Here is a 24,624-nt window from a genome sequence, read left to right on the forward strand (position 1 = left end):
GCAGATTTGAAGGAGAGAAGGACGACATCTGAAGAGACAGAACTGTTTGCAGTATCGGTAACATAGGGACCAACAGAGGGAGTTGGGTGGTCAGCAATTTACTAGAAATAGGGTCAAGGGAGCAGGAGGTGGGTCTGATGGACAAGGTGAGCTCAGAGTGGCTATGAGGGGAGATAGGAGAGAAACTAGAGGAAAAGGTGAGTTAAGGGCTAGGGCAAGGAGAAGCTTTAGAGGCAGTTTGGCCCGATGGGCTAGCGGACGGGAGGGATGCTGCAGAGGCAGCTGATCGGATGGTCTTGATCCTGGTGACAAAGTAGCCCATGAGCTCCTTGGAATTGCTGTTGGAGGTAAGGGTGGAGAGGAGCAGGGGAGAGGGTTTAAGAATTCAGCTTGCAGTAGAGAAATGAAGGCTTCCCAAGATTATCTTTGCATTCCAGGATGATTGCAGAAGAATGAGCAGTTTAAGCAGATGAGAGCAGGAAATGATAGTGGCCCAGCCAGATCTGGCGGTGGATGGCTAAACCAGTGATGCGCCATATCCTTTTAAGTCTGTGTCCCTTGGAATTAAGCAAGTGAAGATGAGGGATGTACTGGAGGAGTGGCCAGAGATGGTTTTATTGTGGGCAAGGACATCATAGGTGGTGGTGAGGGTGTCAGTACCTGCAGAAATGTCATGCTGAACGGAGGATCAAAGGCTTCCCAGGAACACTGTGGGAGCACCTACAGCACTTGGACTGCGGCGGTTCAAGAAGGTGGCTCACCACCATCTTCTCAAGGGCAATTAGAGATGGGCAACAAAAGCTGGCCTAGCCAGCAACGACCACAACCCATGAAAAATTGATAGTTTGGAATTTGGAAGTGCAGTTGTAAAAGAATTGGGGCAGGCACAGAAGGAGATAGGGTTGGGGCATGGGGAAGTGGATGTGGGTGGTCAGTGATACAAGGAAGTGATCAGAGATGGCCATGTCTGTGATAAGGTGGGGCTAGCAAGACCATGTGGCTTAGCAAGATCAAGGGAATGACTATGGATATGGGCTGGGGAGTTACATGGAAGGAGAGATTTATGGAGTGTAAGAGGGTAGTGGTCTCCGAGCATGATGAGTTGAGATGGAGCTTGAAGTCATCGAGGATGAGAAGTCATTCAGTGCAGAGGCTGAGGGCGTCTTGGTGAGAATTTTTCTCATACCTGGGAGGACAGAAGTGGATCAGGATTTTGAATGAGAGGTAAGTGGTGGGTGGAACGAGGTGGGATGGTCAAAGGAGGAGAAAGTGCCAGAGGAGCAGGGGGTCAGCCAATGTTTGTTCTGGTGATAAGTGCCACACTGCCACTGTGACAGTCTTGACAGGGTAAGTGATGGAAGATGCAGCCAGACAGGGAGGCTTCATTAAAGGGAAAGGTGTCATCAATCCCCAGCCAGGTTTCTGTTAAGGCCATGATGCCAATGTAATAATTTGCAGTAAGTTCATTGATGGCAAGGGCTCCATTCACAAGTGAATGGACATTCGGGAGGGAGATGTATTTGGGGGGAGGGGATGTAGGTGATGAGAGCTGATTCACTGGCAATGTCCACAAGTTCAGCTGTGCAAGGGCTGAGTTGGACAGGAAGAAGACTGGCAAGATTAGGCCCCGTTGGGAGCCCTGGTCAGGAAAGTCAATGGGAGAGTGGGATGGGGCAGTTGACATCGCTGCTCGTAACGAACCAGCACTGATTGCCTCAATGCGCCCTTTGAAGAATGCCAAGAGAGGCACTGTGGGAAGTTAAAGCTTATCTAAGAGGGAGCCAAACCTGGAACGGCGATAAGAGAGCAGGAAGGGCAAGGAGTGCTGAAGAATTGGGGTTGGAATTTGGGACAAAAAAACACCAGAGTGGAAAAGTGAAAGGAAGCAGTACAATAGAAGAGAGGGATCTCTGCAGGGTGAAGGAAGAAAGAGCAAAAGTGGAAATAGAGTGGTATGCTCAGGTCTGCAGCAGCCAAAATATGCATCCCAATAGATCCAGGGAAAGCTCGAGTAACTTAGGGAATGGGTGACTGCCAGACAGAGTAAAAACACTAGGCAGGTAGTGCAGGAGTCCCCTGGGTCCATCCCTCTCTCCAACAGATTTTCCGTTTTGAATACTGCTGGGGGAAGATGGTTTCTCAGGGGGATGCAGCAAGAGCCAAGTCCGTGGCACCGCGAATGGCTCAACTGCACAGTAGGGGGGGAAAAAGAGTGGGAGCGCAATAGTGATAGGGGATTCTATCGTAAGGGGAACAGATAGGCGTTTCTGTGGCCGCAGACATGACACCAGGGCCTCCCTGGTGCCAGGGTCAAGGATGTCACTGAGCGGCTGCAGGACATTCTGAAGGGGGTGGCTGAACAGATAGAGGTTGTGGTCCATATTGGTGCCAACGACATAGGTAAAAAGAGGGATGAGGTCCTGAAAGCAGAATATAGGGAGCTAGGAAATAAGTTAAAAGGCAGGACCTAAAAGGTAGTAATCTCAGGATTACTCCCAGTGCCACGTGCTAGCGAGATCAGGAATAGGAGAATAGACCAGATGAATTTGTGGCTGGAGAGATGGTGTAGGAAGGAGGGATTTAGATTTCTGAGGCATTGGGACTGATTCTGGGGAAATGGGACCTGAACGAGCTGGACAGGTTGCACCCCAGCAGGACTGGGACCAATATCCTCGGAGAGGTATTTGCTAGTACTGTGGGGGAGGGTTTAAATTAGATTGGCAGGGGGATGGGAACCTGAGCGGGGAGACACAAGAGAGGGAAACAAAGATAGGAATGAAAGAGGGAAAAGTAGAAAGCAAAAATGGAAGGCAGAGGAAACGAGTTCACAGCATAGGGCCATAGTACCAAAAAAAGTGTAAAAATGTTAATAAGACAAATCTAAAGGCACTGTATCTGAATGCGCGGAGCATTCGCAGTAAGGTAGACAAATTAACAGCACAAATAGATGTAAATGGCTATGATACGATTGTGATTGCGGAGACATGGCTGCACAGTGACCAAGGCTGGGAACTGAATATCCAAGGGTACTCGATATTTAGGATGGACAGGCAAAAAAGGAAAGGAGGTGGCGTGGTGCTGTTAGTTGAGGATGAAGTCAGTGTGATAGTGAGATAGGATATTGGCTCAGAAAATTTAGTTGTAGAATCAGTCTGGGTGGAGCTAAGAAGCAACAAGGGGCAGAAAACATTAGTGGGAGTTGCCTACAGGCCTCCAAACGGTAGTGATAAAATAGGAGATGGCATTAAAGAGGAAATTATAGGTGCATGTAACAAAGGTGCTACAGTAATCATGGGTGACTTTAATCTGCATTTAGACTGGGCAAATCAAATTAGCAATAATACTGTCGCGGATGAATTCCTGGAGTGTGTACAAGATGGTTTTTTAGACCAGTACATCAAGAAACCGACTAAGGATCAGGCTATCCTATATTTGGTATTGTGCAATGAGAGAAGGGTTTAATTAATAATCTTGTTGTGCGGGGTCCTTTAGGGAACAGTGACCAGAACATGATAGAATTCTTCATTAGGATGGAAAGTGAAGTAGTCGGATCTGAAACTAGGGTCCTAAATCTTAACAAAGGAAACTACGAAGTTATGAGGCATGAGTTGGCTGAGATAGATTGGGGAACTTCATTAAAAGGCATGACGGTGGGTGGACAATGGCTAATATTTAAGGAATTAATGTATGCATTGCATCAGTTATATATTCTTTTCTGGTGCAAAAACACAACCGGAAAAGTGGCCCAACCATGGCTAACAAAAGAAATTAAGGATGGCATTAGATCCAAAGAGTCATATAAAGTGGCTAGAAAAAGTAGCATGCCTGAGGATTGAGAGCAGTTTAGAATTCAGCAAAGGAGGACCAAGAGATTGATTAAGAGGGGGAAAATAGAGTATGAGAGTAAACTTTTAAGGAACATAACGCTGGACTGTAAAAGCTTCTATAAGTATGCAAAAGGAAAAAGAATAATTAAGACAAATATAGGCCCCTTACAGTCTGAAACGGGAGAATTTATAATGGAGAACAAGGAAATGACAGAGCAATTAAACAATTACTTTAGTTTTGTCTTCACGGAGGAAGACACAAATAACTTACCACGAATTATGGGGAACCAAAGATCCAGTGAGAAGGAGGAATTGAAGGAAATTAGTATTACTAGACAATAGTGCTGGAGAAATTAATGGGACTGAAAGCCGATAAATCTCCAGGGACCGATAATCTACATCCCAGGGTACTAAAGGAGGTGGCCATGGAAATAGTGGATGTGTTGGTTGTCACCTTCCAAAATTCTATAGATTCTGGAACAGTCCTGGCAGGTTGGAGGATGGCAAATGTAACCCCACTATTTAAAAAAGGAGGGAGGATGAAAACAGTGAATTACAGACTGGTTAGCCTAACATCAGTAGTAGGGAAAATGCTAGAGTCTATTATAAAGGATGTGATAACAGGCCACTTGGAAAATATCAAAGGGATTGGACAAAGTCAACATGGATTTATGAAAGGGAAATCATTTTTGACAAACCTACTGGAGCTTTTTGAGGACGTAACTAGCAGAATAGATAAGGGAGAACCCAGTGGATGTGGGGTGTATTTGGATTTTTAGAGTTTTTGGTCAAGTCCCACATAAGAGGTTAGTGTGTAAAATTAAAGCACATGGGATTGGGAGCAATATATTGGCATGGATTGAGAATTGGTTAGCAAACAGGAAACAGAGTAGGAATAAATGGGTCTTTTTCAGAGTGGCAGGCGGTGACTAGTGGGGTACTGCAGGGATTAGTGCCTGGGCCCCAGCTATTCACAATATATATCAATGATTTGGATGAGGGAACCAAATGTAATATTTCCAAGTTTGCTGACGACACGAAACTTGGTGGGAGTGTGAGCGATGAGAAGGGTGTTAAGAGGCTTCAAGGTGATTTAGAGAGGATGAATGAGTGGGCAAATACATGGCAGATGCCGTATAACATGGATAAATGTGAAGTTATCCACTTTTGCAGGAAAAACAGAATGGCAGAGCATTATTGAAATGGTGGTAGATTGGGAAATGTTGATGTACAAAGGGACCTGGGTGTCTTTGAACACCAATCACTGAAAGCAAGCATGCAGTTAAGAAGGCAAATGGTATGTTGGCCTTCATGGCGAGAGGACTTGAGCACAGGAGCAAGGATGTCTTACTGCAGCTGTGCAGGGCCTTGGTGAGACAACACCTGGAGTATTGTGTGCAGTTTTGGCCTCTTTACCTAAGAAAGGATATACTTGCCATAGAGGGAGTGCAGTGAAGGTTCACTGGGATGGCAGGATTGTCATATGAGGAGAGATTGGGCCGACTAGGTCTGTACTCACTGGACTTTATAAGAATGAGAGGAGATCTCATTGAAACATATAAAATTCTGACAGGGATGGACAGACTGGATGCAGGGATGATATTTCCTCTGGTTGGGGGATCTAGAACAAGGGGTCACTGTCTCAGGATACTAGGTAGACCATTTAGGACTGAGATGAGGAGAAGCTTCTTCACCCTGAGGGTGGTGAACCTATGGAATTCTCTCTCACAGAGCTGTGGAGGCCAAATCACTGAATATATTTAAGAAGGAAATAGATTTCTGGACTCTAAAGGCATCAAGGGGTATGGGGAGAGTGCGGGAGTATGGCGTTGAGATAGAGGATCAGTCATGTTCGTATTGAATGGCAGAGCAGGCTTGAAGGGCTGAATGACACCCTCCTGCTTCTATTTTCTACGTTTCTAGGCCATAGAAAATAGGTGGAAATTGTTAGGAAGGAGTCCAGAATTGAAGTCCAAGATCCTGTGGTGGGACGTTGATAATTTAAGTAGGGTGTAGTCAGCATGGAGTATTGACGAACTTTTGTCAGAATTCGGAGGCAGGTGTAGTGAGTGACGTCTAGAAGCTATGTGAGGGTCGAGTATCAGAGGCTGCACAGGTATTTCCCTGGGAATGAGGATGCAGGTGGTGTACAGTGGCAGTTGCAGAATTAGAATGTGTACACCATTCCTCCACTCCAACGATGTGAATTTTAAAGCAAGTTGGCGGCTATCATTTTATTTCAGATCTTGGCTTTGTAATTGTATCTTTTAACATAAAATACTGAACTGCGGCCAGTGTAATGGTGATGGTAAATGCTGAGCTGCTCAAACCCCAAAGGGAAAGTTGAAACAATTGCCACAACTGTTTTGCAATTTGTATATTAATTTGAGATGTGTGCCTTGAACTACCGAGTCTTAGAGGGTTTTTACAAAACTAAATTGAACATTTATTAATAGAAGAAGTGATGTTAAGCACATACATAGGTATAGGTCTACAAATTACTACTATGATGACTCTCAGCTACTGCATCCATTAAGGCAACAGTAAAACACATGGATTTAGACAGACCCAAGCAAAGCGCATACCCTGGAGAGTCGAAATCAAAGTGGGTTTTTCATCAGCTTTGGTTCCTTGTAGACAGCAACTTGAGGCTTTTCACACTTGTGTTAGGTCTTAAAAATACCTTCCCTTGCACACAGCCTTCTTTCCTTTATACATATTTTCCCCTCTGAATGCAAATTCCCATTGTTTCACTGTCTTAGGACTTTACCTCTCTAACACTAAAAATCAATCATAGTACCAATTTTACCAGTAATCCTGGGAAAAATAAACACACTGGGCAGAATTTTCTGATTGACGTGTGGGTGGCGGAGCCCGCACGTTAGCGCTTAAAATGTCGCGTGAGCGTCCCGACGTCAGCGCGCAGCATCGCGATATTTCGGTCGGTGGGCACACACAGCAGTGGGACGCACGCCCACTTTAATTAAAGGCCTCGTTAAGGCCCTTAACTTGCCAATTGTCGACAATTTTGAGGGGCCAATGCGAACGTCGGCTCGGCGCACGGGCCCAACGGGCAGGCGGGTAAGAGATTTTTTATTAAAACTCATGCACTGGTGGGATATGTGGACTCAGAGGGGTTGTTCATGTTTTCCATGAAGTATTAATTGCAGAAAGTGTTTTAAAGTTGCCTGTTTGATTGTTAGCAGTTCACATCAATTTCCAAGAGCTTTTTGTGTACTTTGAAACCAGATGCAGATAGTAATCTTTCTCAGGCCTGCAGCTTTCCAGAGGCCTCCATTTAGCCTGAGGGTATGGGTTCTGACATCTCCACTGAAGGCAGCTCCTCTGAGGAGGAAGGGAGGGATAGAATAAGGAGAGGGCCAGGACTGGACAATCAGCCTCCAGGGGAGCCACCTTTGGGAGGCCGGGCGCAGGGCTAAGAGGTTGTCCAAGGTGGAAGGGGCAGCAGAAGACGTCGTTATCCTGCTGCCAGGGTATACAGGCGGCGAAGCAGCTACCTGAATATGACTGAGGTGCAGTGCTGAAGGAGGCTCCGACTGTCAAGGGAGACAGTCAACAATATCTGTCAGATGATTGGCCCTGATATATCTCCTAACTGTGTGGGTGGACACCCCATGCCAGGGGCTCTGAAGCTCACAGTTGCCCTCCACTTCTATGCCTCTGGCTCCTTCCAGGGCTTGGTGGGTGATCTTTGCGGTGTCTCTCAATCAGCTGTCCACACTTGTGTCAAGCAGGTTACAGACGCTCTGTTCAGACGGGTATTGACCTTCATCCACTTTCGCTGTGACCAGGCAAGTTAGGCACAGTGAACCAGAGGCTTCGCGGCCATTGCTGGCTTCCCCCACGTCCAGGGTGCAATAGACTGCACACATGTGGCCACCAAGGCACCAGCAGCTGAGCCCGGTGCCTTCGTCAACAGGAAGGGCTTCCACTCCATGAACGTGCAGATAGTGTGTGATCACAGGATGCAAATTCTTCAAGTTTGTGCAAGGTACCCAAGCAGCTTCCATGACGCCTGCATCCTCAGACACTCCCAGGTGCCGGGGCTCTTCAGTGCTCCGGCTCGGCTGGATAGTTGGCTGCTGGGTGACAAGGGCTATCCCCTCAGAAGGTGGCTCATGACGCCACTCCGCTGTCCAAGAACAGAAGCTGAGCAGTGGTACAATAGGAGCCAGGGCACCACAAGGGCTGTGGTGGAGAGAGCCATCGGTCTTCTCAAGATGTGCTTCTGTTGCCTGGACTGCTCAGGGGGCGCACTTCAATACCCCCCAGATCGCGTTTCTCTGATAGCGGTAATTTGCTGCGCTCTGCAAAATCTTGCGCTGGAAAGGGGGATGCAGTTGACGATGAAGACCTTGATGCAGTAGATGAAGCTGCACATGATGAATCCAGCAGTGGCTCAGAGGATGAGGAAGCACAGGGCGATGATGAGGGGTAGCACGCCGACCCGCTGTTACACCAAGGAGGCAGGGACATTCGGGACAATTTAATCCAACGAACCTTCAGCTAGCTCCACACACATGGATCAGCAGGACCAGCATTGCCTGGCACTTCCACACGTGGCACTTAGGTGCTACATCTTCCACCTTATCAGCTGTAACTAAGGACTTAGTACAGAAACATCAATGTCCACTCAAACACTCATGATATGTCTGTGAAAAAGACAAATGCAGCAGAAAGGAAACACCCTCAGCCAAGGTCAGAAAAGTGGACTTTATTCTGTCCAACATAAAACAGAAACGTCTCTATGGCAAACATAAGTATATTTTTCCCTAATTTAAGGCCAACACAAAATTACCAGTGACATACCCATTGAGTGCCTAACGTACCTTATGCTTTTGTTTGCGTGTGCTACGTCTAGGTGCCACCCCATCGCTCGGTGTGGCTTGTGAGACAGCCTGCTGACTCTGCTGTCCTGTTGGCCTCGATGACCTTGGCAGGCGTCCTCTGGCCCGTGGAACCTGTGATGGCCCTGCCTGGGAGGGAGTGGCTAGTTCCAGAACTGGCACCTCCCCAGCTGTCGCAGCCTCAACGGATGCAACATTGACTGGCAGAGGGGTGGAGGAGCTGCTGCCCTCATCTGGAGCACCCTGCGAGGAGCTCGCAGCGACGACAGGCAGCTGCTGCGCCGACGTGAGGTCACATTGGACCTCCCTGCTCACCGCAGATGCATGGGCACCGAGCGCCGATGCTTGGTGCCCACAACATCTCCCACATTGGGAATGACCACCCGTGGCCATTACCACTGTGAGGGCTTGCAGGTCAGAGTGTAACCCAATCAGAAGAGTCTCCATCCGATTGAACCCCCTCTCCATGAGAGTCACCAATCTCTCAGTGGAGGAAGCGTGAAGCTCTGCCCTGGGATTCATGCCTTCACTTGCACTCTGCCTGGACTCCTCCATCGCAGAGACCAACTGGAGCATACTCTCATGCAACCCTGCCAGGTGCAAACGCGATTCTTGCCGCTTGTCCTGCAGTTGCTGCATTGGTGACAACTCCAGAGCCACGTCATCAGCGCCGGACTCAGCATGTGCCTGGTCCCCTGCAGCCCTCCGGTTGCTGGCACCATCAGCACTCTCTGTCCCTGCCATCTCCTCCAGCGATTGTGAAGTGCCCCCTCCACTGTGAACCGGGACACTAGCTGACGTTAAATTCCCCACCGAAGTGTTTGTGTCTGCGCTAGTACCTGGCTGGCTGAAATGATGTGCCGCAAGTTGCACGTCTTGGGCCTCAGGTATGGAGGGGGGAGCTATGGTGTCTTTGGGCGCGGCCATGCGGTGGTGATGCTGAAATTAACAACAAGGACAGTGCATCAGTTAGCGTACAGTCAGTTAAACATTTCATCCCTTCCCCCTCCCCCCCCCCCCCCCAGCCTCATAAGTCGCTCACCCTTCAAGGAGCGAACATTGGTGGGGTGGAAGGTGGAATAGAGTCAAGAGGAGGCCCAAACATTAGACGCTCATACAGACAGACTGGTCAGATGGCCTCAGGAATGCCACATGGCATGTTATGTGCCATTGGAGTGGGGAGAGCGCAGAGATATCTGACCTGGATGCATGCTGGCCTGGATAGTTGCGGTGCTGAGGAAACATCGCAAACAGTTGCGACATTAGCCGTGGATCACAGGAGATTGACAGGTCACATTATTGACCTTCATACCGTTAGGAGGGGCATAGACCAGGTGGGCAGAAGGCAACATTTCCCCTTGGCGCAGGGATGAGTAACGTGGTGGCATTTATTTAAGTTGAGTGCCATGAGGTTCACAGCTAAGGTGCTGAGGACCTTTTGGACAGAGTAATGTGGGGCACACTGGCTGAAAGGGTGGTGAAGGTTCCAACCCCCCTAAGATGCAATAAGTCTTTGGCTGTGCAGCAGCAATGCCATGGCATGTTAGGCCATGGCGATAGTGGTCACAAATGGGATAAGGCGACTTTGGAAGGTGGTGGAGACGCGCATCCTCAAGGGGACGAGGGACCTTTGTGTATGACCTACACGTCAGACTGTCTCAGTCTGTGAATGAGCTGTGTTGCAGCATTAACAATTGCAGCAACCATCATTGGTTTGGATGGTGGGCAGACAGAGTGGATGGGACTGTGGACCTCAAATACCTGTCCGCTGGACCCCAGCCTCGCCGCCACCTGCTGCCCTGGCCACCTGCCTCCTCCCCAGCTCCATGGCCTGCTCCTCAAAGGTGGTGAGGTGCTGGAGCAGGGCGTGCCCACCTCCAGTCCTCTGGTGCTCCCTTTGATTGCGCTCAGTTTTTGCCTGCAGAACAGAGAAGAGGACTTACTGGGGCTGATCGCTCATATACTCTGCACGCGCACGCCGCACCCCAACAACAGTGGCTCATCTGAGGCTTCCAGCGGCTGTGATCCATCCCCAGAAGATAGTACGGCTGGTCGCAAACACCCCCCCAACGACCACCTTGGACACATTTGGCGTCCATCACTTTGAATAGCACACGGGTCTTAGTGCCCATGGCAAGGAGACGCAACTAGGTGCGGCGCTGAGGCCAGCAGATGGCTCTTGGCCATGATACCTTGAGGCTCCCCTTCCACCATCTCATTACCATCAATATGACATGTGTTGGAGTTCTGAGTATGTGTCTAGCAGCCTCCCCTGCAGGTTGCCCCCAGACTACTCAAATGCGACAAACACCAACATAAGGTGCGGGGAGAACCCATCTTCTCCTCAACCACTAAGCCACTAAGGTTGATGTAAGCATGGTCAGTACCTTTTTGCCTACCCAGTGTGCGCCAAATGCCCAATGCAGTAATGACAGCAAGATGTTGGGGGTGGGGGAGGGGGCTCAAAGGCTAAGGCTTCCTTCTGGGTCAAATGGCCAAGGCCGACATGGTACTTACCCTTCCAGAACGCAGCAAATTATTGAATCTCTTGCGGCACTGTATGCCTGTGCGCTGCACATCATCATGGGCGCTTACACCATCACCCAACTCCTCCCACGCCTGCCTGGTGACATGGGGGGGCCCTCCTCCTCCCATCCTCCGGATACAATATATCCCGACGGCTGGACACCTCTTGGAGGAGGACAGCAAGGCATGCATCAGAGAAGCGAGGGGCACACTGGCCCCCCGCTGGCCCCTCCTGCAGCCTGCCCCCCATCTCCTGCTCCTGTCCTGTGACAGCTGCCTCTCTCTCTGTTCGAGTGGCCATGGTGCACTGCCTGGCCACTCTTTATATAGTTTGCCGGTTCCCCAATGGAACTGGCAGTCTGAGCACGCCCGCCTCCGCGACTATTTTCCTGTTCTCCACGGGAGTCACTAACCCGCTGGGCGGGTCTTAATTGACCCACCCGTGCAAAATAGCGGCCCATTTCGGTGGCGGCAATCGGCTGCCCGCCTGCTGCCGAGTCTGTCGGGCCCGCCCGCCGTCAAGGGCAAAATTCTGCCCGCTGTTTCTTAAGTTCTCCTGGCTGGTGAAACATTTCTCACCCGCTTTTGAATTCAAGCTACTCTGGTTTATTTAAAATGCAAATGTTCCTTTTACACCTCACATTGTACAACTTCCTCCATGTTTACCTATTTAACATTTCAAATCTAGCTTCTGTTTTTACATCCTTCACCCTTCACATCCTTTAAAGCCTTCAGACCAGCTGTCTCTAATTCAGTTAAGTCACACACACACACACACACATATACTTGGACACAGACCCCACTATTACTCTGCTTTACAATAAATTTCAAGTAACATTATGAAGATTATCATATCTTCCTGACAGTTTGTTAGCAGTTTGGTGCTAATCGTGTTTCTGTGTAAAGTAAAACCCAGCTTTGTGGTAGATGTATGCACGCTAATTCTTGGACTTGTTGAAATAAAAATAAATTGAAATCTTGTAATGCCTTACTGCATTCCTGCCTTCATCACTGATTTTTAAAAAAATTTGTAATTTGAAGTACCTCCTCCCCGCCCTTCAGGTCTCAAGTGAGCAACTAGAAATGAGTCCCGGTATTGAGGTTTGACTGCCGTTGGGAAAGAAATGAGTTGTTAATCTGTTGTACTTGCTCCATTTGCAATGAGAGCTCCAGCTGTATTTTGAGACTCTTGTTCCTCTCAACCCCGCCCCACCTAGCCACCCAATCCAAAATTAATATTGAACATATTGCCAGGGATTTAGCATGGGCATGGTCAGCATGGATTATTTCCATTGGTAAATAAGTTGAAGACAAAAAGATGTAGTCTCCATTCAAAAACTAGATACCTGAAGGAAGAGATGAGGCAAAATTACTGGTGCAAAGAATTACCAGAATGTGAACTACTTTGCCATTAGGAATGATATTAAAGAAACAAAATGCTGGAAATGCACAACAGGTTAGTTGACATCTGTACAAAGCCAGGGATAAGCTAATGTTTCAGATAATCCTTCAACAGAACTGGAAAAAATGGATGGCAATGATGCATTTTAATAGAAATGACTGTTGTTACTATTGTGGTTATCTGTCCACAATATGTCATGTCAAAGCATGTCATAAGCTAGATCCTCATGTTCTCAGAATTTGAACATAGGTGCAGCAAACCCCAAATTTTCAAATAATGAATAAAAACTAAATGCTATTTCCCCCTGGAGTACAACAACCAGGTTACTGTGCAATTTAATAGATATATTTAAGATTATGAAAGGATGGGACAGGGTTGATAATTGAGCAGGTCTGGAATGAGTGCTGTGTACAAAATTAAATACAAGAAATTTAGAACTGAGAGCAAAACATACTTGTTTTCACAGAGTTGAGGCTGTAGGAATCACGTCTTGAGGCATTTCATGAAGCTATTAATATATATATTTTGGAAAATATTTTTCTATTACAACAGAGGTTTAGTCTGCGGGTATATCTTAATTGGATTAAAGATGGCTAGTCTGGGTGCTTTGATATGTACTAGTTTTGATATGTAAGAGAGCGTGCATTTGCATTTTTGAATAGAGCATTCAAGAAGTGGGGTGAAAACTTGATGCCGATCTAGCAGATACCAAGCAATATGTTTTTATTACTAATAAAATTGGTACTATGAAAGGGGTTTCATTATTAAAAGGCAAAGTTCAAAGAGGTTGTTGATACGATGAGAATTTGAATTAAATCAGTGGTGGTTGGTATAACTTCTGTAGTTTTCAGGTGTGCAGGCAGAGGCAATGTAAGATCAAAAGGCAGCTGCAAGCCTCCAACTGGCTCCACAGAGAAAAGAACCTCATTTTGAATTGGTAAGGTGAAAATGCTTTGCCTAGTCATAGAGTCACAGAATCTCACAGTGCAGAAGAGGCCCTTCGGCCCATCGAGTCTGCACCGACATGTGAGAAACACCTGACCTACCTACCTAATCCCATTTACCAGCACTTGGCCCATGACGTGCCAAGTGCTCATCCATATATTTTTTAAAGGATGTGACGCAACCCGCCTCTGCCACCCTCCCAGGCAGCGCATTCCAGAGTCTTAGAGGACTACAACATCGAGTCTGCGCTGGTCAAACAAGCACCAAACTATTCTAATCCCATTTTCCAGCACCAGGCTCATAGCCTTGTATTCCATGGCATCGCAAGTGCACATCCAAATACTTCTTAAATGTTATGAGGGTATCTGCCTCTACCACCCTTTCAGGCAGTGAGTTCCAGATTCCCACCACCCTCTGGGTGAAAAAATTCTTCCTCACATCCCCTCTAAACCTCCTGCCCCTTACCTTAAATCTGTGCCCCCTGGTTATTGATACCTCCACCAAGGATCCCTTCCTGTCTACCCTATCTATGCCCCATATAATTGTATACACCTCAATCATGTCCCCCTCAATATACTCTGCTCCAGGGCCAATAACCCCAGTCTATCCAATCTCTCCTCATAACTAAAACTCTCCAACCCAGGCAACATCCTGGTAAATCTCCTCTGCACTCTCTCTAGTGCAATCACATCCTTTCTATAATGCGGATTCCAGAACTGCACACAATACTCTAGCTGTGGCCTAACCAGCGTTTTATACAGTTCCAGCATAACCTCCTTGCTCTTATATTCTATGCCTTGGCTAATAAAGGCAAGTATCCCATATGCCTCCTTAACCACCTTATCTACCTGTCCCGCTACCTTAAGGGACCGGTGGACATGCACACGAGGGTCCCCCGATCCTTGGTACTTCCCAGGGTCCTACCTTTCATTGTGTATTCCCGTGCCTTGTTTGTCCTGTCCAAGTGCATCACCTCACACTTATACGGATTACATTCCGTTTGCCACTGATCAGCCCACCTGACCAGCCCGTCTGTATCCTCCTGTAATCTAAGGCTAACCTCACTATTTACCACCCCACCAATTTTCGTGTCATCTGCAAACTTACTGATCAACCCTCTTACATTCAAGTCTAAATCATCTATGTATACCAGAAACAGCAAGTGACCCAACACTGATCCCTGTGGAACCCCACTGGACACAGGCATCCAGTCACAAAAACACACCTCGACCATCACCCTCTGCTTCCTGCCACTCAGCCAATTCTGGATCCAATTTGCCAAATTGCTTTGGATCCCATGGGCTCTCACCTTCGTTATCAATCTCCCATGTGGGACCTTATCAAAAGCCTTGCTGAAGTCCAAGTAGACTGCGTCAAATGCATGGCCCTCATCTACACACCTGGTCAGCTCTTTGAAAAATTCAATCAAATTAGTCAGACATGACCTCCCCTTAACAAAACCATGCTGACTGTCCTTGATTAATCCCTGCCTCTCTGAGTGTAAATTAATTCTGTCCCTCAAAATTGCTTCCAATAGTTTCCCCTCCACTGAGGTTAGACTGACTGGCCTGTAGCTCCCTGGTTTATCCCTTCCTCCCTCCTTGAATAACGGTACCACATTGGCTGTCCTCCAGTCCTCTGGCACCTCTCCTGTGGCCAGAGAGGTATTGAAAATTATTGCCAGCATCCCTGCTATCTCCTTCCTTGCCCCACTCGACAGCCTGTGATACATTTCATCCGGGCCTAGAGATTTATCTACTTTTAAGCCTGCCAGACCACTTCGAACCTCCTCCCTTTCCATGCTAATTTCTTCAGTTATATCACAGCCCTTCTGCCTGACTTCCATGCCTACGTCGTCCCTCTCATTTGTGAACACCGACACCAAAGTATTCATTTAGAACCCTACCCACGTCTTCCAGCTCCACACACAAATTACCACAATGGTCCTTAATGGGCACTACTCTTTCCCTAGTTATCCTCTTACTCTTAATGTGCTTGTAAAATAACTTTGGATTTTAATTTATTTTACCTGCCAATGTGTTTTCATGCCCCTTTTTGCTCTCCTAATTTCCTTTTTAAGTTCCCCCTTACACATTCTATACTCCTCGAGAGCTTCCGCTGTTTTGAGCCCTCGGTATCTGCCATAAGCCTCCCTTTTTCTCTTTATCCAATCCTGTATATCCCTCGACATCCAGGGTTCCCTGCATTTGTTGGTCCCACCCTTTGTTTTTACTGGAATATGTTGGCCTTCTGCCTGTTTCCTTCTTGAATGAGTCCCACTGCTCTGACACAGATTTACCTAAAAGTAGCTGCTCCCCGTCCACTCTGGCCAAATCATATCTGATCATATTAAAATCGGCCTTCTCTCTGTTTAGAACTCTTTCTGCCCCATCCTTGTCCTTTTCCATAACAACCTTGAATCTAATGGAGCTATGATCACTACCTGCAAAATTCACCCCCACTGATACCTCTACCACTTGCCCGGCTTCATTCCCTGAAATTAAGTCCAGGACCGCCACCTCTCTTGTAGGACTTTCTACGTACTGGCTTAAAAAGCTCTCCTGGATGCATTTTAAGAATTCTGCTCCCTCTAAACCTATCACACTATGACTAACCCAGTTGATGTTGGGGAAGTTGAAATCCTCCACTATTACTACCCCATTATTTTTACAGTTCTTTGAAATTTGCCTACACATCTGCTCTTCTATTTCTCTCTGACTGTTTGGGGGCCTATAGTACACTCCCAGAATGTGATTGCTCCTTTTTTGTTTTTAAGTTCTTCCCATATGGTTTCATTTGAGGAGCCTTCTAAGATGTCATCCCTCCTTACTGCTGTAATTGATACCTTGATCAATATTGCGATACCCCCTTCTCTTTTACCTCCTTCCCTATCTCACCTGAAGACCCTATATCCTGGAATATTGAGCTGCCAATCCTGCCCCTCTCTCAACCATGTCTCTGTGACAGCAATGACATCATACTTCCATGTGTTAATTTGTGCATTCAATTCATCTGCCTTATTTGTCAGACTCCTTGCATTAAAATAAATACCATCCAACCTTGCCAAGCTCCATAACTGGCCTATAATTTCTATGCCTTCCAGACTCACTTGCTCTATCTTCTAATTTTGGCTCTGCATCTCCCCCTGCTGAACCTCCTCTCAGGATCCCACTCCCCTGCCAAGTTAATTTAAACCCTCCCCAACAGCACTAGCAAACCTCCCTGCAATGATGTTGGTCCCATTCCGGTTCAGGTGCAACCCTTCAGCCTTGTACAGGTCCCACCACCCCCAGAAACGGTCCCAATATCCCAGAAATCTAAAGCCCTCCCTCCTGCACCATCTCTTCAGCCACGCATTCATCTGGGCTAACCTCCTATTTCTATACTCACTAGCGCATGGCACCGGAAATGATCCAGATATTACTACCTTTGCGGTCCTGTTTTTTACTCTGTTTCCTAGCTTCCTAAATTCTGCTTGCAGGACCTCATCCCACTTTCTCCCGATGTCATTGGTACTAATATGTACCACGATCTCTGTCTGTTTGTCCTCCCTCTTTAGAATGCCCTGCAGCCGTTCAGCGACGTCCTTGATCCTGGCACCAGGGAGGCAACATACCATCCTGGAGTTACATTTATGGCTGCAGAAATGCTTGTCTGATGTTTGGTTAAGTCTATGGGTTGCTGTTGCCTTAATGGAGATTAGTTTGGGAATTTGCAAAAAGTTATGATGGTAATAATTTGTAGCCATGTATACATATATTTTAACCTGTGTAAATTAATAAAATGTTTCATTTAGTTTAATGTAAAACCTCGAGAACTAGTGGTCTGATTCTTGAGTTTAGAGTCACATCTCAAACATAACACGTAAAATAATTGGTTATGACAGTTGTTTGAAGTTTCCCTATGTGATTTTTAAAATAACTCCGCTTTATCAACTGCATTGGTCATAAGGCAGAAGCTATGTTAGTATTCTGATTCAGTTGGATGAGTGGAGGAGGAGAAAGGTATATGGGTCAAGGAAGATAAATATGGTTGGAACCACAGTGTCGAGACTCTGCTTGTAGAGAAGGTAAATACCAACAACGACAGCTTGGGCCAAATGATCTACTGTAACTTTCATTGTAAATTGTAACTTGTGTATTTCTACGTACATTTCATTTGAGTGAACTGCAAATAAGAAATCTATTACTTTAGTAGATGCCAACTTGGCTTAGTGGTAGCACTCTTCACTGTGAGTCGGAAGGTTGTGGATTCAAGTCTTAGCCCAAAGACTGGAGCACAAGATTTCTCCTGATACTCTGCTGCGCTACATACAAATAAGGAGCAGAAGGCCATTTAGCCCCTCAAGCCTGCTCTGCCATTTAATAAGATCATGGCTGACCTGATAGTAACCTGAAATCTGCATTCCACCTACCGCCGATAGCCTATTACTCCCTTGCTTACCAAGAATCTATCCACCTCTGTCTTAAAAATATTCAAAGACTTTGCTTCCACTACCTTTTCAGGAAGAGAGCTCCAAAGACTCACGACCCTCTGAGTGAAAAAAATTCACCTCATTTCTATTTTAAATGGGCAACATCTTATTTTTAGCAGTGACCCCTAGTTCTAGGTCCTTCCACAAGAGGAAATATCCTCTTCACATCCACCCCTCAGGATCTTATATGTTTCAATCAAGTCGCCTCTTACTTTTCTAAACTCCAGCGGATACAAGCCTAACCTGTCCAACCTTTCCTCATAAGACAACTCACCAGGCATAAGTCTGGTGAACCTTCTCTGAACTGTTTCCAATGCATTTACATCCTTCCTTAAGTAAGGTGACCAGTACTGTACACAGTACTTCAAATGTGGTCTCACTAGTGTTCTGTACAACTGCAGCATAACCTCCCTACTTTTGTATTCAATTCCCCTTGCGATAAATGATAACATTCTATTAGCTTTCCTAATTACTTGCATATTAGGCTTTTGTGATTCATGCACTAGGACACCCAGACCCTTCTGCACCTCAGAGCTCTGCAATCTCTCACCATTTAGATAATATGCCTCTCTTTTATTCTTCCTGCCAAAATGGACAATTTTGCATCTTCCTACATTATACTCCCATCTGCCAGATTTTTGCCCACTCACTTAACCTATCTATATCTGTTTGTAGACCCCTTATATCCTCTGACTTTTCTGCCTATCTTTGTGGCATCAGCAATTTTGACAACCATCCCTTCATCCAAGTCATTTATCTAAATTGTAAACAGTTGAGGTCCCACCACTGATCCCTGTGGCACGACACTTGTTACATCTTGCCAACCTGAAGAAGACCCATTTATGCCTACTCTTTGCTTCCTGTTAGCCAGCCAACCCTCTACTCATGCCAATATGTTGCCGCCTATACAATGAGCTTTTATTTTCCACAATAACCTTTGCTGTGACACTTTATCATATGCCTTCTGGAATTCTAAGTACAGTACATCCACCGGTTCCCCTTTATCCAAAGCACATGTTACTTCCTCAAAGAAGTAACTTTTGCATGAGGTATTAAAACAAGTTACTCACTCGGGTGGAAGTTAAAGATCCCATGGCACTATTTTAAAGATGAACAGGGAAGTTCTCCCTGCTGTCCCGGCTAATATTTATCCCCCAGTCAACATGATCTGTATATTATCACGTTGTTATTTGTGGGACCTTGCATGGGAACGTGTGATGTTAGGATGATGCAAAGAGGCTTCAAGGGGATTTGGTTAGGTTTAATGAGTGTGCAAGAACTTGGCAGACGGAATATAATGCAGATAAGTGTGAGGTTATCCACTTTGATAAGCGGAATGGAGGTGCAGAGCATTTCTTAAATGGTGAGAGTTTGGGAAGTGTTGATTTCCAAAGGGACCTGGGTGCCCTTGTTCAGAAGCCGCTGAAAGCCAGCATGCAGGTGCAGCAAGCAATTAGGAAGGCCAATGGTATGTTGGCCTTCATCGCAAGAGGAGTTGAGTACAGGAGTAAAGATGTCTTGCTTCAGTTGCAAAGAACCTTGGTGAGGCTGCACGTGGCGTATTGTGTACAGTTTTGGTCCTCCTACCTAAAGAAGGATATTCTTGTCTTAGAGGTAGTGCAGTGGAGCTTCATCCGACTAATTCCTAGGATGACGGGACTCTCCAGCGAAGAGAGATTGAGGAGACTGGGCCTGTATTCTCTAGAGTTTAGTAGAATGAGAGGTGATCTCATTGAAACTTAAAGTTCTTAAGGGGCTAGACAGGGTAGATGCAGAAAGAATGTTCCCTTTAGCTGGGGGTGGGGTCTAGAACCGGGGACACAGCCTCAGAAAAAAGCGCAAACCATTTTAGACTGAGATGAGGAGAAATTTCATCAAGCAGAGGGTAGTGAATCTTTGGAATTCTCTACCTCAGAAGGCTGTGGAAGCTCAGTCATTGAGTATGTTGAAGACAGAGATCGATAGATTTCTCGATACTAATGAAATCAAGGGATACGGGAATACTGTGGGAAATTGGTGTTGAGGTAGATGATCAGCCATGATCTAGTTGAATGGCGGAGCAGGCTCAAGGGGTTGAATGACCTACTCCTGCTCCTATGTTCCTGGCTGTGCACAAATTGGCTGCCATGTATTTTTCATTTACAACCCTGACTGCACGCCAGAAGTGCTTCATTGTCTGTTTTAAGATGTCCTGAGGTTTTGAAAGGTGCTCTGTAAATGTAAGCCTTTTCACTCCAAAGTGCAGTAAGCAAGTGTGACCAGAGGATGCACATTAGGGACAAGTACCTTTAGAGCACATGTCAAGAAAAAAAAAATTCCTAAGAATGTACTAGTTGAGAATGCAAGCAACGGAATTTACTAATATTTTTGAGAAACATTTTTAACCATCTTTTCATCCTTCATTGACCTAGATTTTGTTTGTATTCAGGTTTATGGTAGGGTGTGGAAGATGTGATGATTGGTTTCACGGAGAGTGTGTTGGACTGACACTCAGCCAAGCCCAGCAACTGGAGAAAGAGGACAAAGAATATATTTGTTTGAAATGTTGTGCTGTGGAAGACAAAAAGGCTCCATCAGTTAATCATAGTCAGACAATAAAACATCAGTGTGTGCAAAATGACATGGAAAAAGCAAAGCCTGAATTATTCCATGAACACACAATCCATTTAACAAGCGAAAAGGTGATCTGTTCAGAAGAACTAAATACTACAACTAATGCTGCTGGCGTAAAATCAAAAACAGAAATAATAGAAAAGACTGAGCAATTCCCAAGTAAGAAACACAAGGTCAAAATGTTAAGAAAGGTAAGATGTTTTTTCTATTTGTATATTGTGTTCAAATTCATTTAGGATCAGTGCAGCTGTTGCAGATTTAAAAAAAATCATTTTTAGCATTGGATATTGAAACCATATCTTTGACTTCAGCTTCAAAATTTGTTACTCAGTGCCATCTATTAATGTGACTTTGCAAAATCGCTGGGAACTTAATTTTAAAAATGATGCTACTAAGCACACTCTTAAAGACCTGAATTTTCTGGTCTCCAAGCTGACATTGCACTTTCAATTCAAACTAAAATTAGAGAGGAATTCCTTCCTTTTACAACAAGTAGAAATTATAATTTGTGGTGTATCTTGTGATTCAGTTACAGCTGCTGTTTCCTAGTCTAACATCATGTAAGTTCTTTGAATGAATTTGATTAAATGCTGACAGTGTCTTGAATATTAGCTTACCACATTGTACTACTGTGACTGTAACTTGAATTGTAGCCTTGCCTTGTTTTGAAGTAAGCGCAAAATGTTGCAATGACTGTCCCCAGCGACAGTTCACATAAAAACCGTCTATGTTGTGATCAGTTTTGTTGTTCCAACAGACAGTTTGCAGCCTCTTAATTGGTGGGATCTGGATTATGGATATAGTATGGTTTATGCATCGCAGGCATGATAATGACAATCATTTCCATGCTTCTATTATTCTGAACTGTTTAAGGCCCTTACAATTCGAAAATTACATATTCTCCACTGTGATAAAAAGTTTATATTGATCAAGGGCCTTTGATATTCTACATTGAGCGGCCAGAAAGCAACAGTTGTGATGTGACCATTTCTTCTGGCAGAACAACACCTAATACATTAAAACTAAACTTTGATTGTTATGGCTGGTTTTGGACTCGTGTACAATTGAGCTGTGAGGATTTGGACTGGCTGTTTGGCCGGTTACATTAACAGCAAAGTGATTTGGTCAGCAGCTTTTTGCCTTGACACCAAATACATTTCCCATTGGCATGAATGCTCTGTACAGATCTGTTTGGCTCAGTAGCTTGCACTACAGAAGCAAATGGCAGTTGCCTTTAGTAGAGTCTCAGCGTGTGAAGCAGCACTCATTTTGGAGGTGGTCTGATCTTCAAAATGTAGCTTATGCAGAAACTTCCAGAAGAAGAGGCTACTGCAATTTTGTTGTAGGTTCAAATAAACTGCTTTTGTGCTGTTCTAATGCAGTTGAACTTTATTGCTCTATTTTTATTGCCTTTTTTTATTTAAAAGTGCAAGTTTCCCAACAGTTGAGCTATGGTACTTTTTATTGCTTTAATTATAAATCGATTATTCAGAATTGATAGAGTGCTTGCTTTGTAGAAAGTTCCAGGAGGGGAGGGAGAATGGAGAGAAACTTTAGTGAACTTGTGTAAGTTTGAGCAAATGGTTTTCTTTGGTAGTCAGTTATTGATTATTCCAAGCATACGGTGATTATGTTAACCTTTGAATGTGAACACCACACATCAGCCATTCAGTTCCCTAGCTGCCAGCCAGAAACTTTTTTAGGAAAGGAAGAATGGGAACCAATACCTCTAGGATCCACAATATATGTTAGATATGCTGTGCGGTGTTACAGAAAGCTCATGTTAGCATTCAGATAATGACCGTAGATTGATCGGATTTAGCTCTTTGTTTTTTTAAACACTATGAAGTTGATAAAATGTACTTAGATTTACTGAAAATGCCAGTTGTGTAATTCTAAAGAGGTAATTTTAGCCACAACTTTTTAATCTACTTTTTAAAGAATATGCTAGGTAATGACTCCAAAGTGCTGTATTTTTAGGAATCTGCCTAGGAAACTAAACCCTATAGCCTTACCTCACAAAGACCATTTACCTCCATCATTGTCTACATCTGCCCTCATCATGGTCTCTTTGCTGAATTTATCATGCCGTTGATACTTACATCTGCCACTTACTTTTAGCAGCTTTATAAAATGGAGAAGCATTTTGTAAGCATACTGTCATATGCATTTATTTTTGCAATTTGAATTTCCCTTTGAATTAACAGCTGTCAAATGCGGATCTCATGGGTTGTTATTGATCATTTCATGTTTCCAGCTTCTGGAAGGCTGCAGTCTTTTTAAGAACTGAATACTGGGAATGATTGAGGCATAGTTTGGGGCTGTCACTTAATACAAAGTATCCTACCATTGTTCTGATTTAGTCATTTAATGGTAATGTCAAAAGTGTTACCTAGAACTACAGTTCTGTTGGAATCATGAGATTCCATATTATTTTAGCTACAAAATAAATGAAATATTTGAGACTTGCTGTTTGTCATGTCTATTAACTCTGTCATCCCTGTGACATTTAGTAATGTCATCTATTAAGTTTTACTTGGTTTTCATTACCTACTAGTCCTCTGAAAAGCAGGTGATGCTGTAGTGCGAGTTGCTCAAGTCAACTTGCCATTATGTTTTACTTCTTTCTTGTACCTTTTCCCTTCTGTGCACATTAGGTTCATTTTTCATTTATCTTTGAGCTATTCCCCCTCCACAGTTGGGTTTTCGTTTGGCAGGTCACTGAGCTGCTCTGCTATTACCATCATCTGTGATTCTGCTTCTGCACAATGTGAAGCTCCTGCTTGTTTAATTCTGGTTTGGTCAGCTCTGATCTTTTGAATTTAATTGTGGTCTGCTTAGTGCCATTTTTTCTCCTGTTCAGTTCTAAAATGCTATATCATCTGGCTCATCAGGAATGTTGTAGAAGGACTTTTATATAACTTATAGGATGCATTTCCTTGAAAGTTTCTAATTATGTTTTGTATCTTAGCGCAGCCTCTAACTCAAGAGTAGATAATTTCTAGTATTCTGAATGCAGCACTTTATAAGACAGTTATGTTTTAAACTGTCTCCTTTAATTTGAGGTAAAATAGAGTAGTTTGGGGAGGGGGATGTAACCTCCAACGAAATCTGCTTGGAGACAAACCCATGTGACCTTGTTAGGAAGATAGTAACTCAAATCAGAAAAGAGGAGGCAGCTGCTCTTGCTGCCTACAGACTCTTAGTCAGTCAGACAAAGACTTGGGGTAGACGGCCTACAACAGGTGCTGCTATTCCCAGGATAAGAAAAGGACTGTTTTTGGGTTAATCACAAAGCAGAGTGCTGGTGAGTACGGATTTTCTGTTTGAAGAGACGTGGCTTGTGGAGAGTTAGACCCAGGAGTTGCCACTGAGTGTTTATGTTGCAAATGCTGTGACTATTGATTGTGTGCTCTAGTTGTGATTAGGAGCAGCTGATACTAAATGGGGAAAGATTAGGGCACACATATAAAAACCAGTTTCCACTTGTGGAGGGTGGAACTATGTGGACATGAAAAGTAGTCTGTACTTATGTTATACTGTGTTTTGTGAATAAACCTAGTTGAAGACAGACTGGCCTCTGCTTCTTCCTTTGCCAGATGGATGTTCAGCGAATTAACGTGGGTGCGGAGGATTAACATTGATGTGTGGAAGTTGGAAGCTGAATAAGGGATTTTTGCATCTCCCTTTTGACAGATGCACTGTTCCCCGCAGCCTCTGTTGTGAAATGGCTGAGACCCGATTCAAATTTTCAAACTTTGACCATCCACTGTTTTTTTTCGGACCCTGAGCCATATGGGCATTGGAAAAATGAGGTGGAAATGTGGACTTGGGTTACCTCATTATCCATGGGGAAGCAAGGCATGGCTTTGGCTTTGTCACTGCCCAGGAAAAAGTAAGGTTAGAAGTAAAGTATTTTTGGAGCTGGATGTGGGTGACTTGGATACTGAAGTGGGATTATCTCTTCAA

The 24,624-nt window shown here is 45.0% G+C and overlaps 1 protein-coding gene across 4 annotated transcripts in view; it reads left to right on the forward strand.

Annotated features, from left to right (window-relative positions):
* phf3 (PHD finger protein 3) overlaps positions 1-24,624 on the forward strand; it is a 154,193-nt gene that overhangs the window by 39,346 nt on the left and 90,223 nt on the right. For all 4 annotated transcript variants that reach the window (XM_078541843.1, XM_078541841.1, XM_078541839.1 and 1 more), the window contains one exon: positions 20,471-20,846. In XM_078541843.1, the coding sequence (XP_078397969.1) occupies positions 20,471-20,846 (376 nt within the window). The remainder of the gene's footprint in view (positions 1-20,470; positions 20,847-24,624) is intronic.

The sequence above is a fragment of the Cetorhinus maximus genome, chromosome 5, assembly GCF_964194155.1.
Source record: "Cetorhinus maximus chromosome 5, sCetMax3.hap1.1, whole genome shotgun sequence".
NCBI classification, from domain to species: domain Eukaryota; kingdom Metazoa; phylum Chordata; class Chondrichthyes; order Lamniformes; family Cetorhinidae; genus Cetorhinus; species Cetorhinus maximus.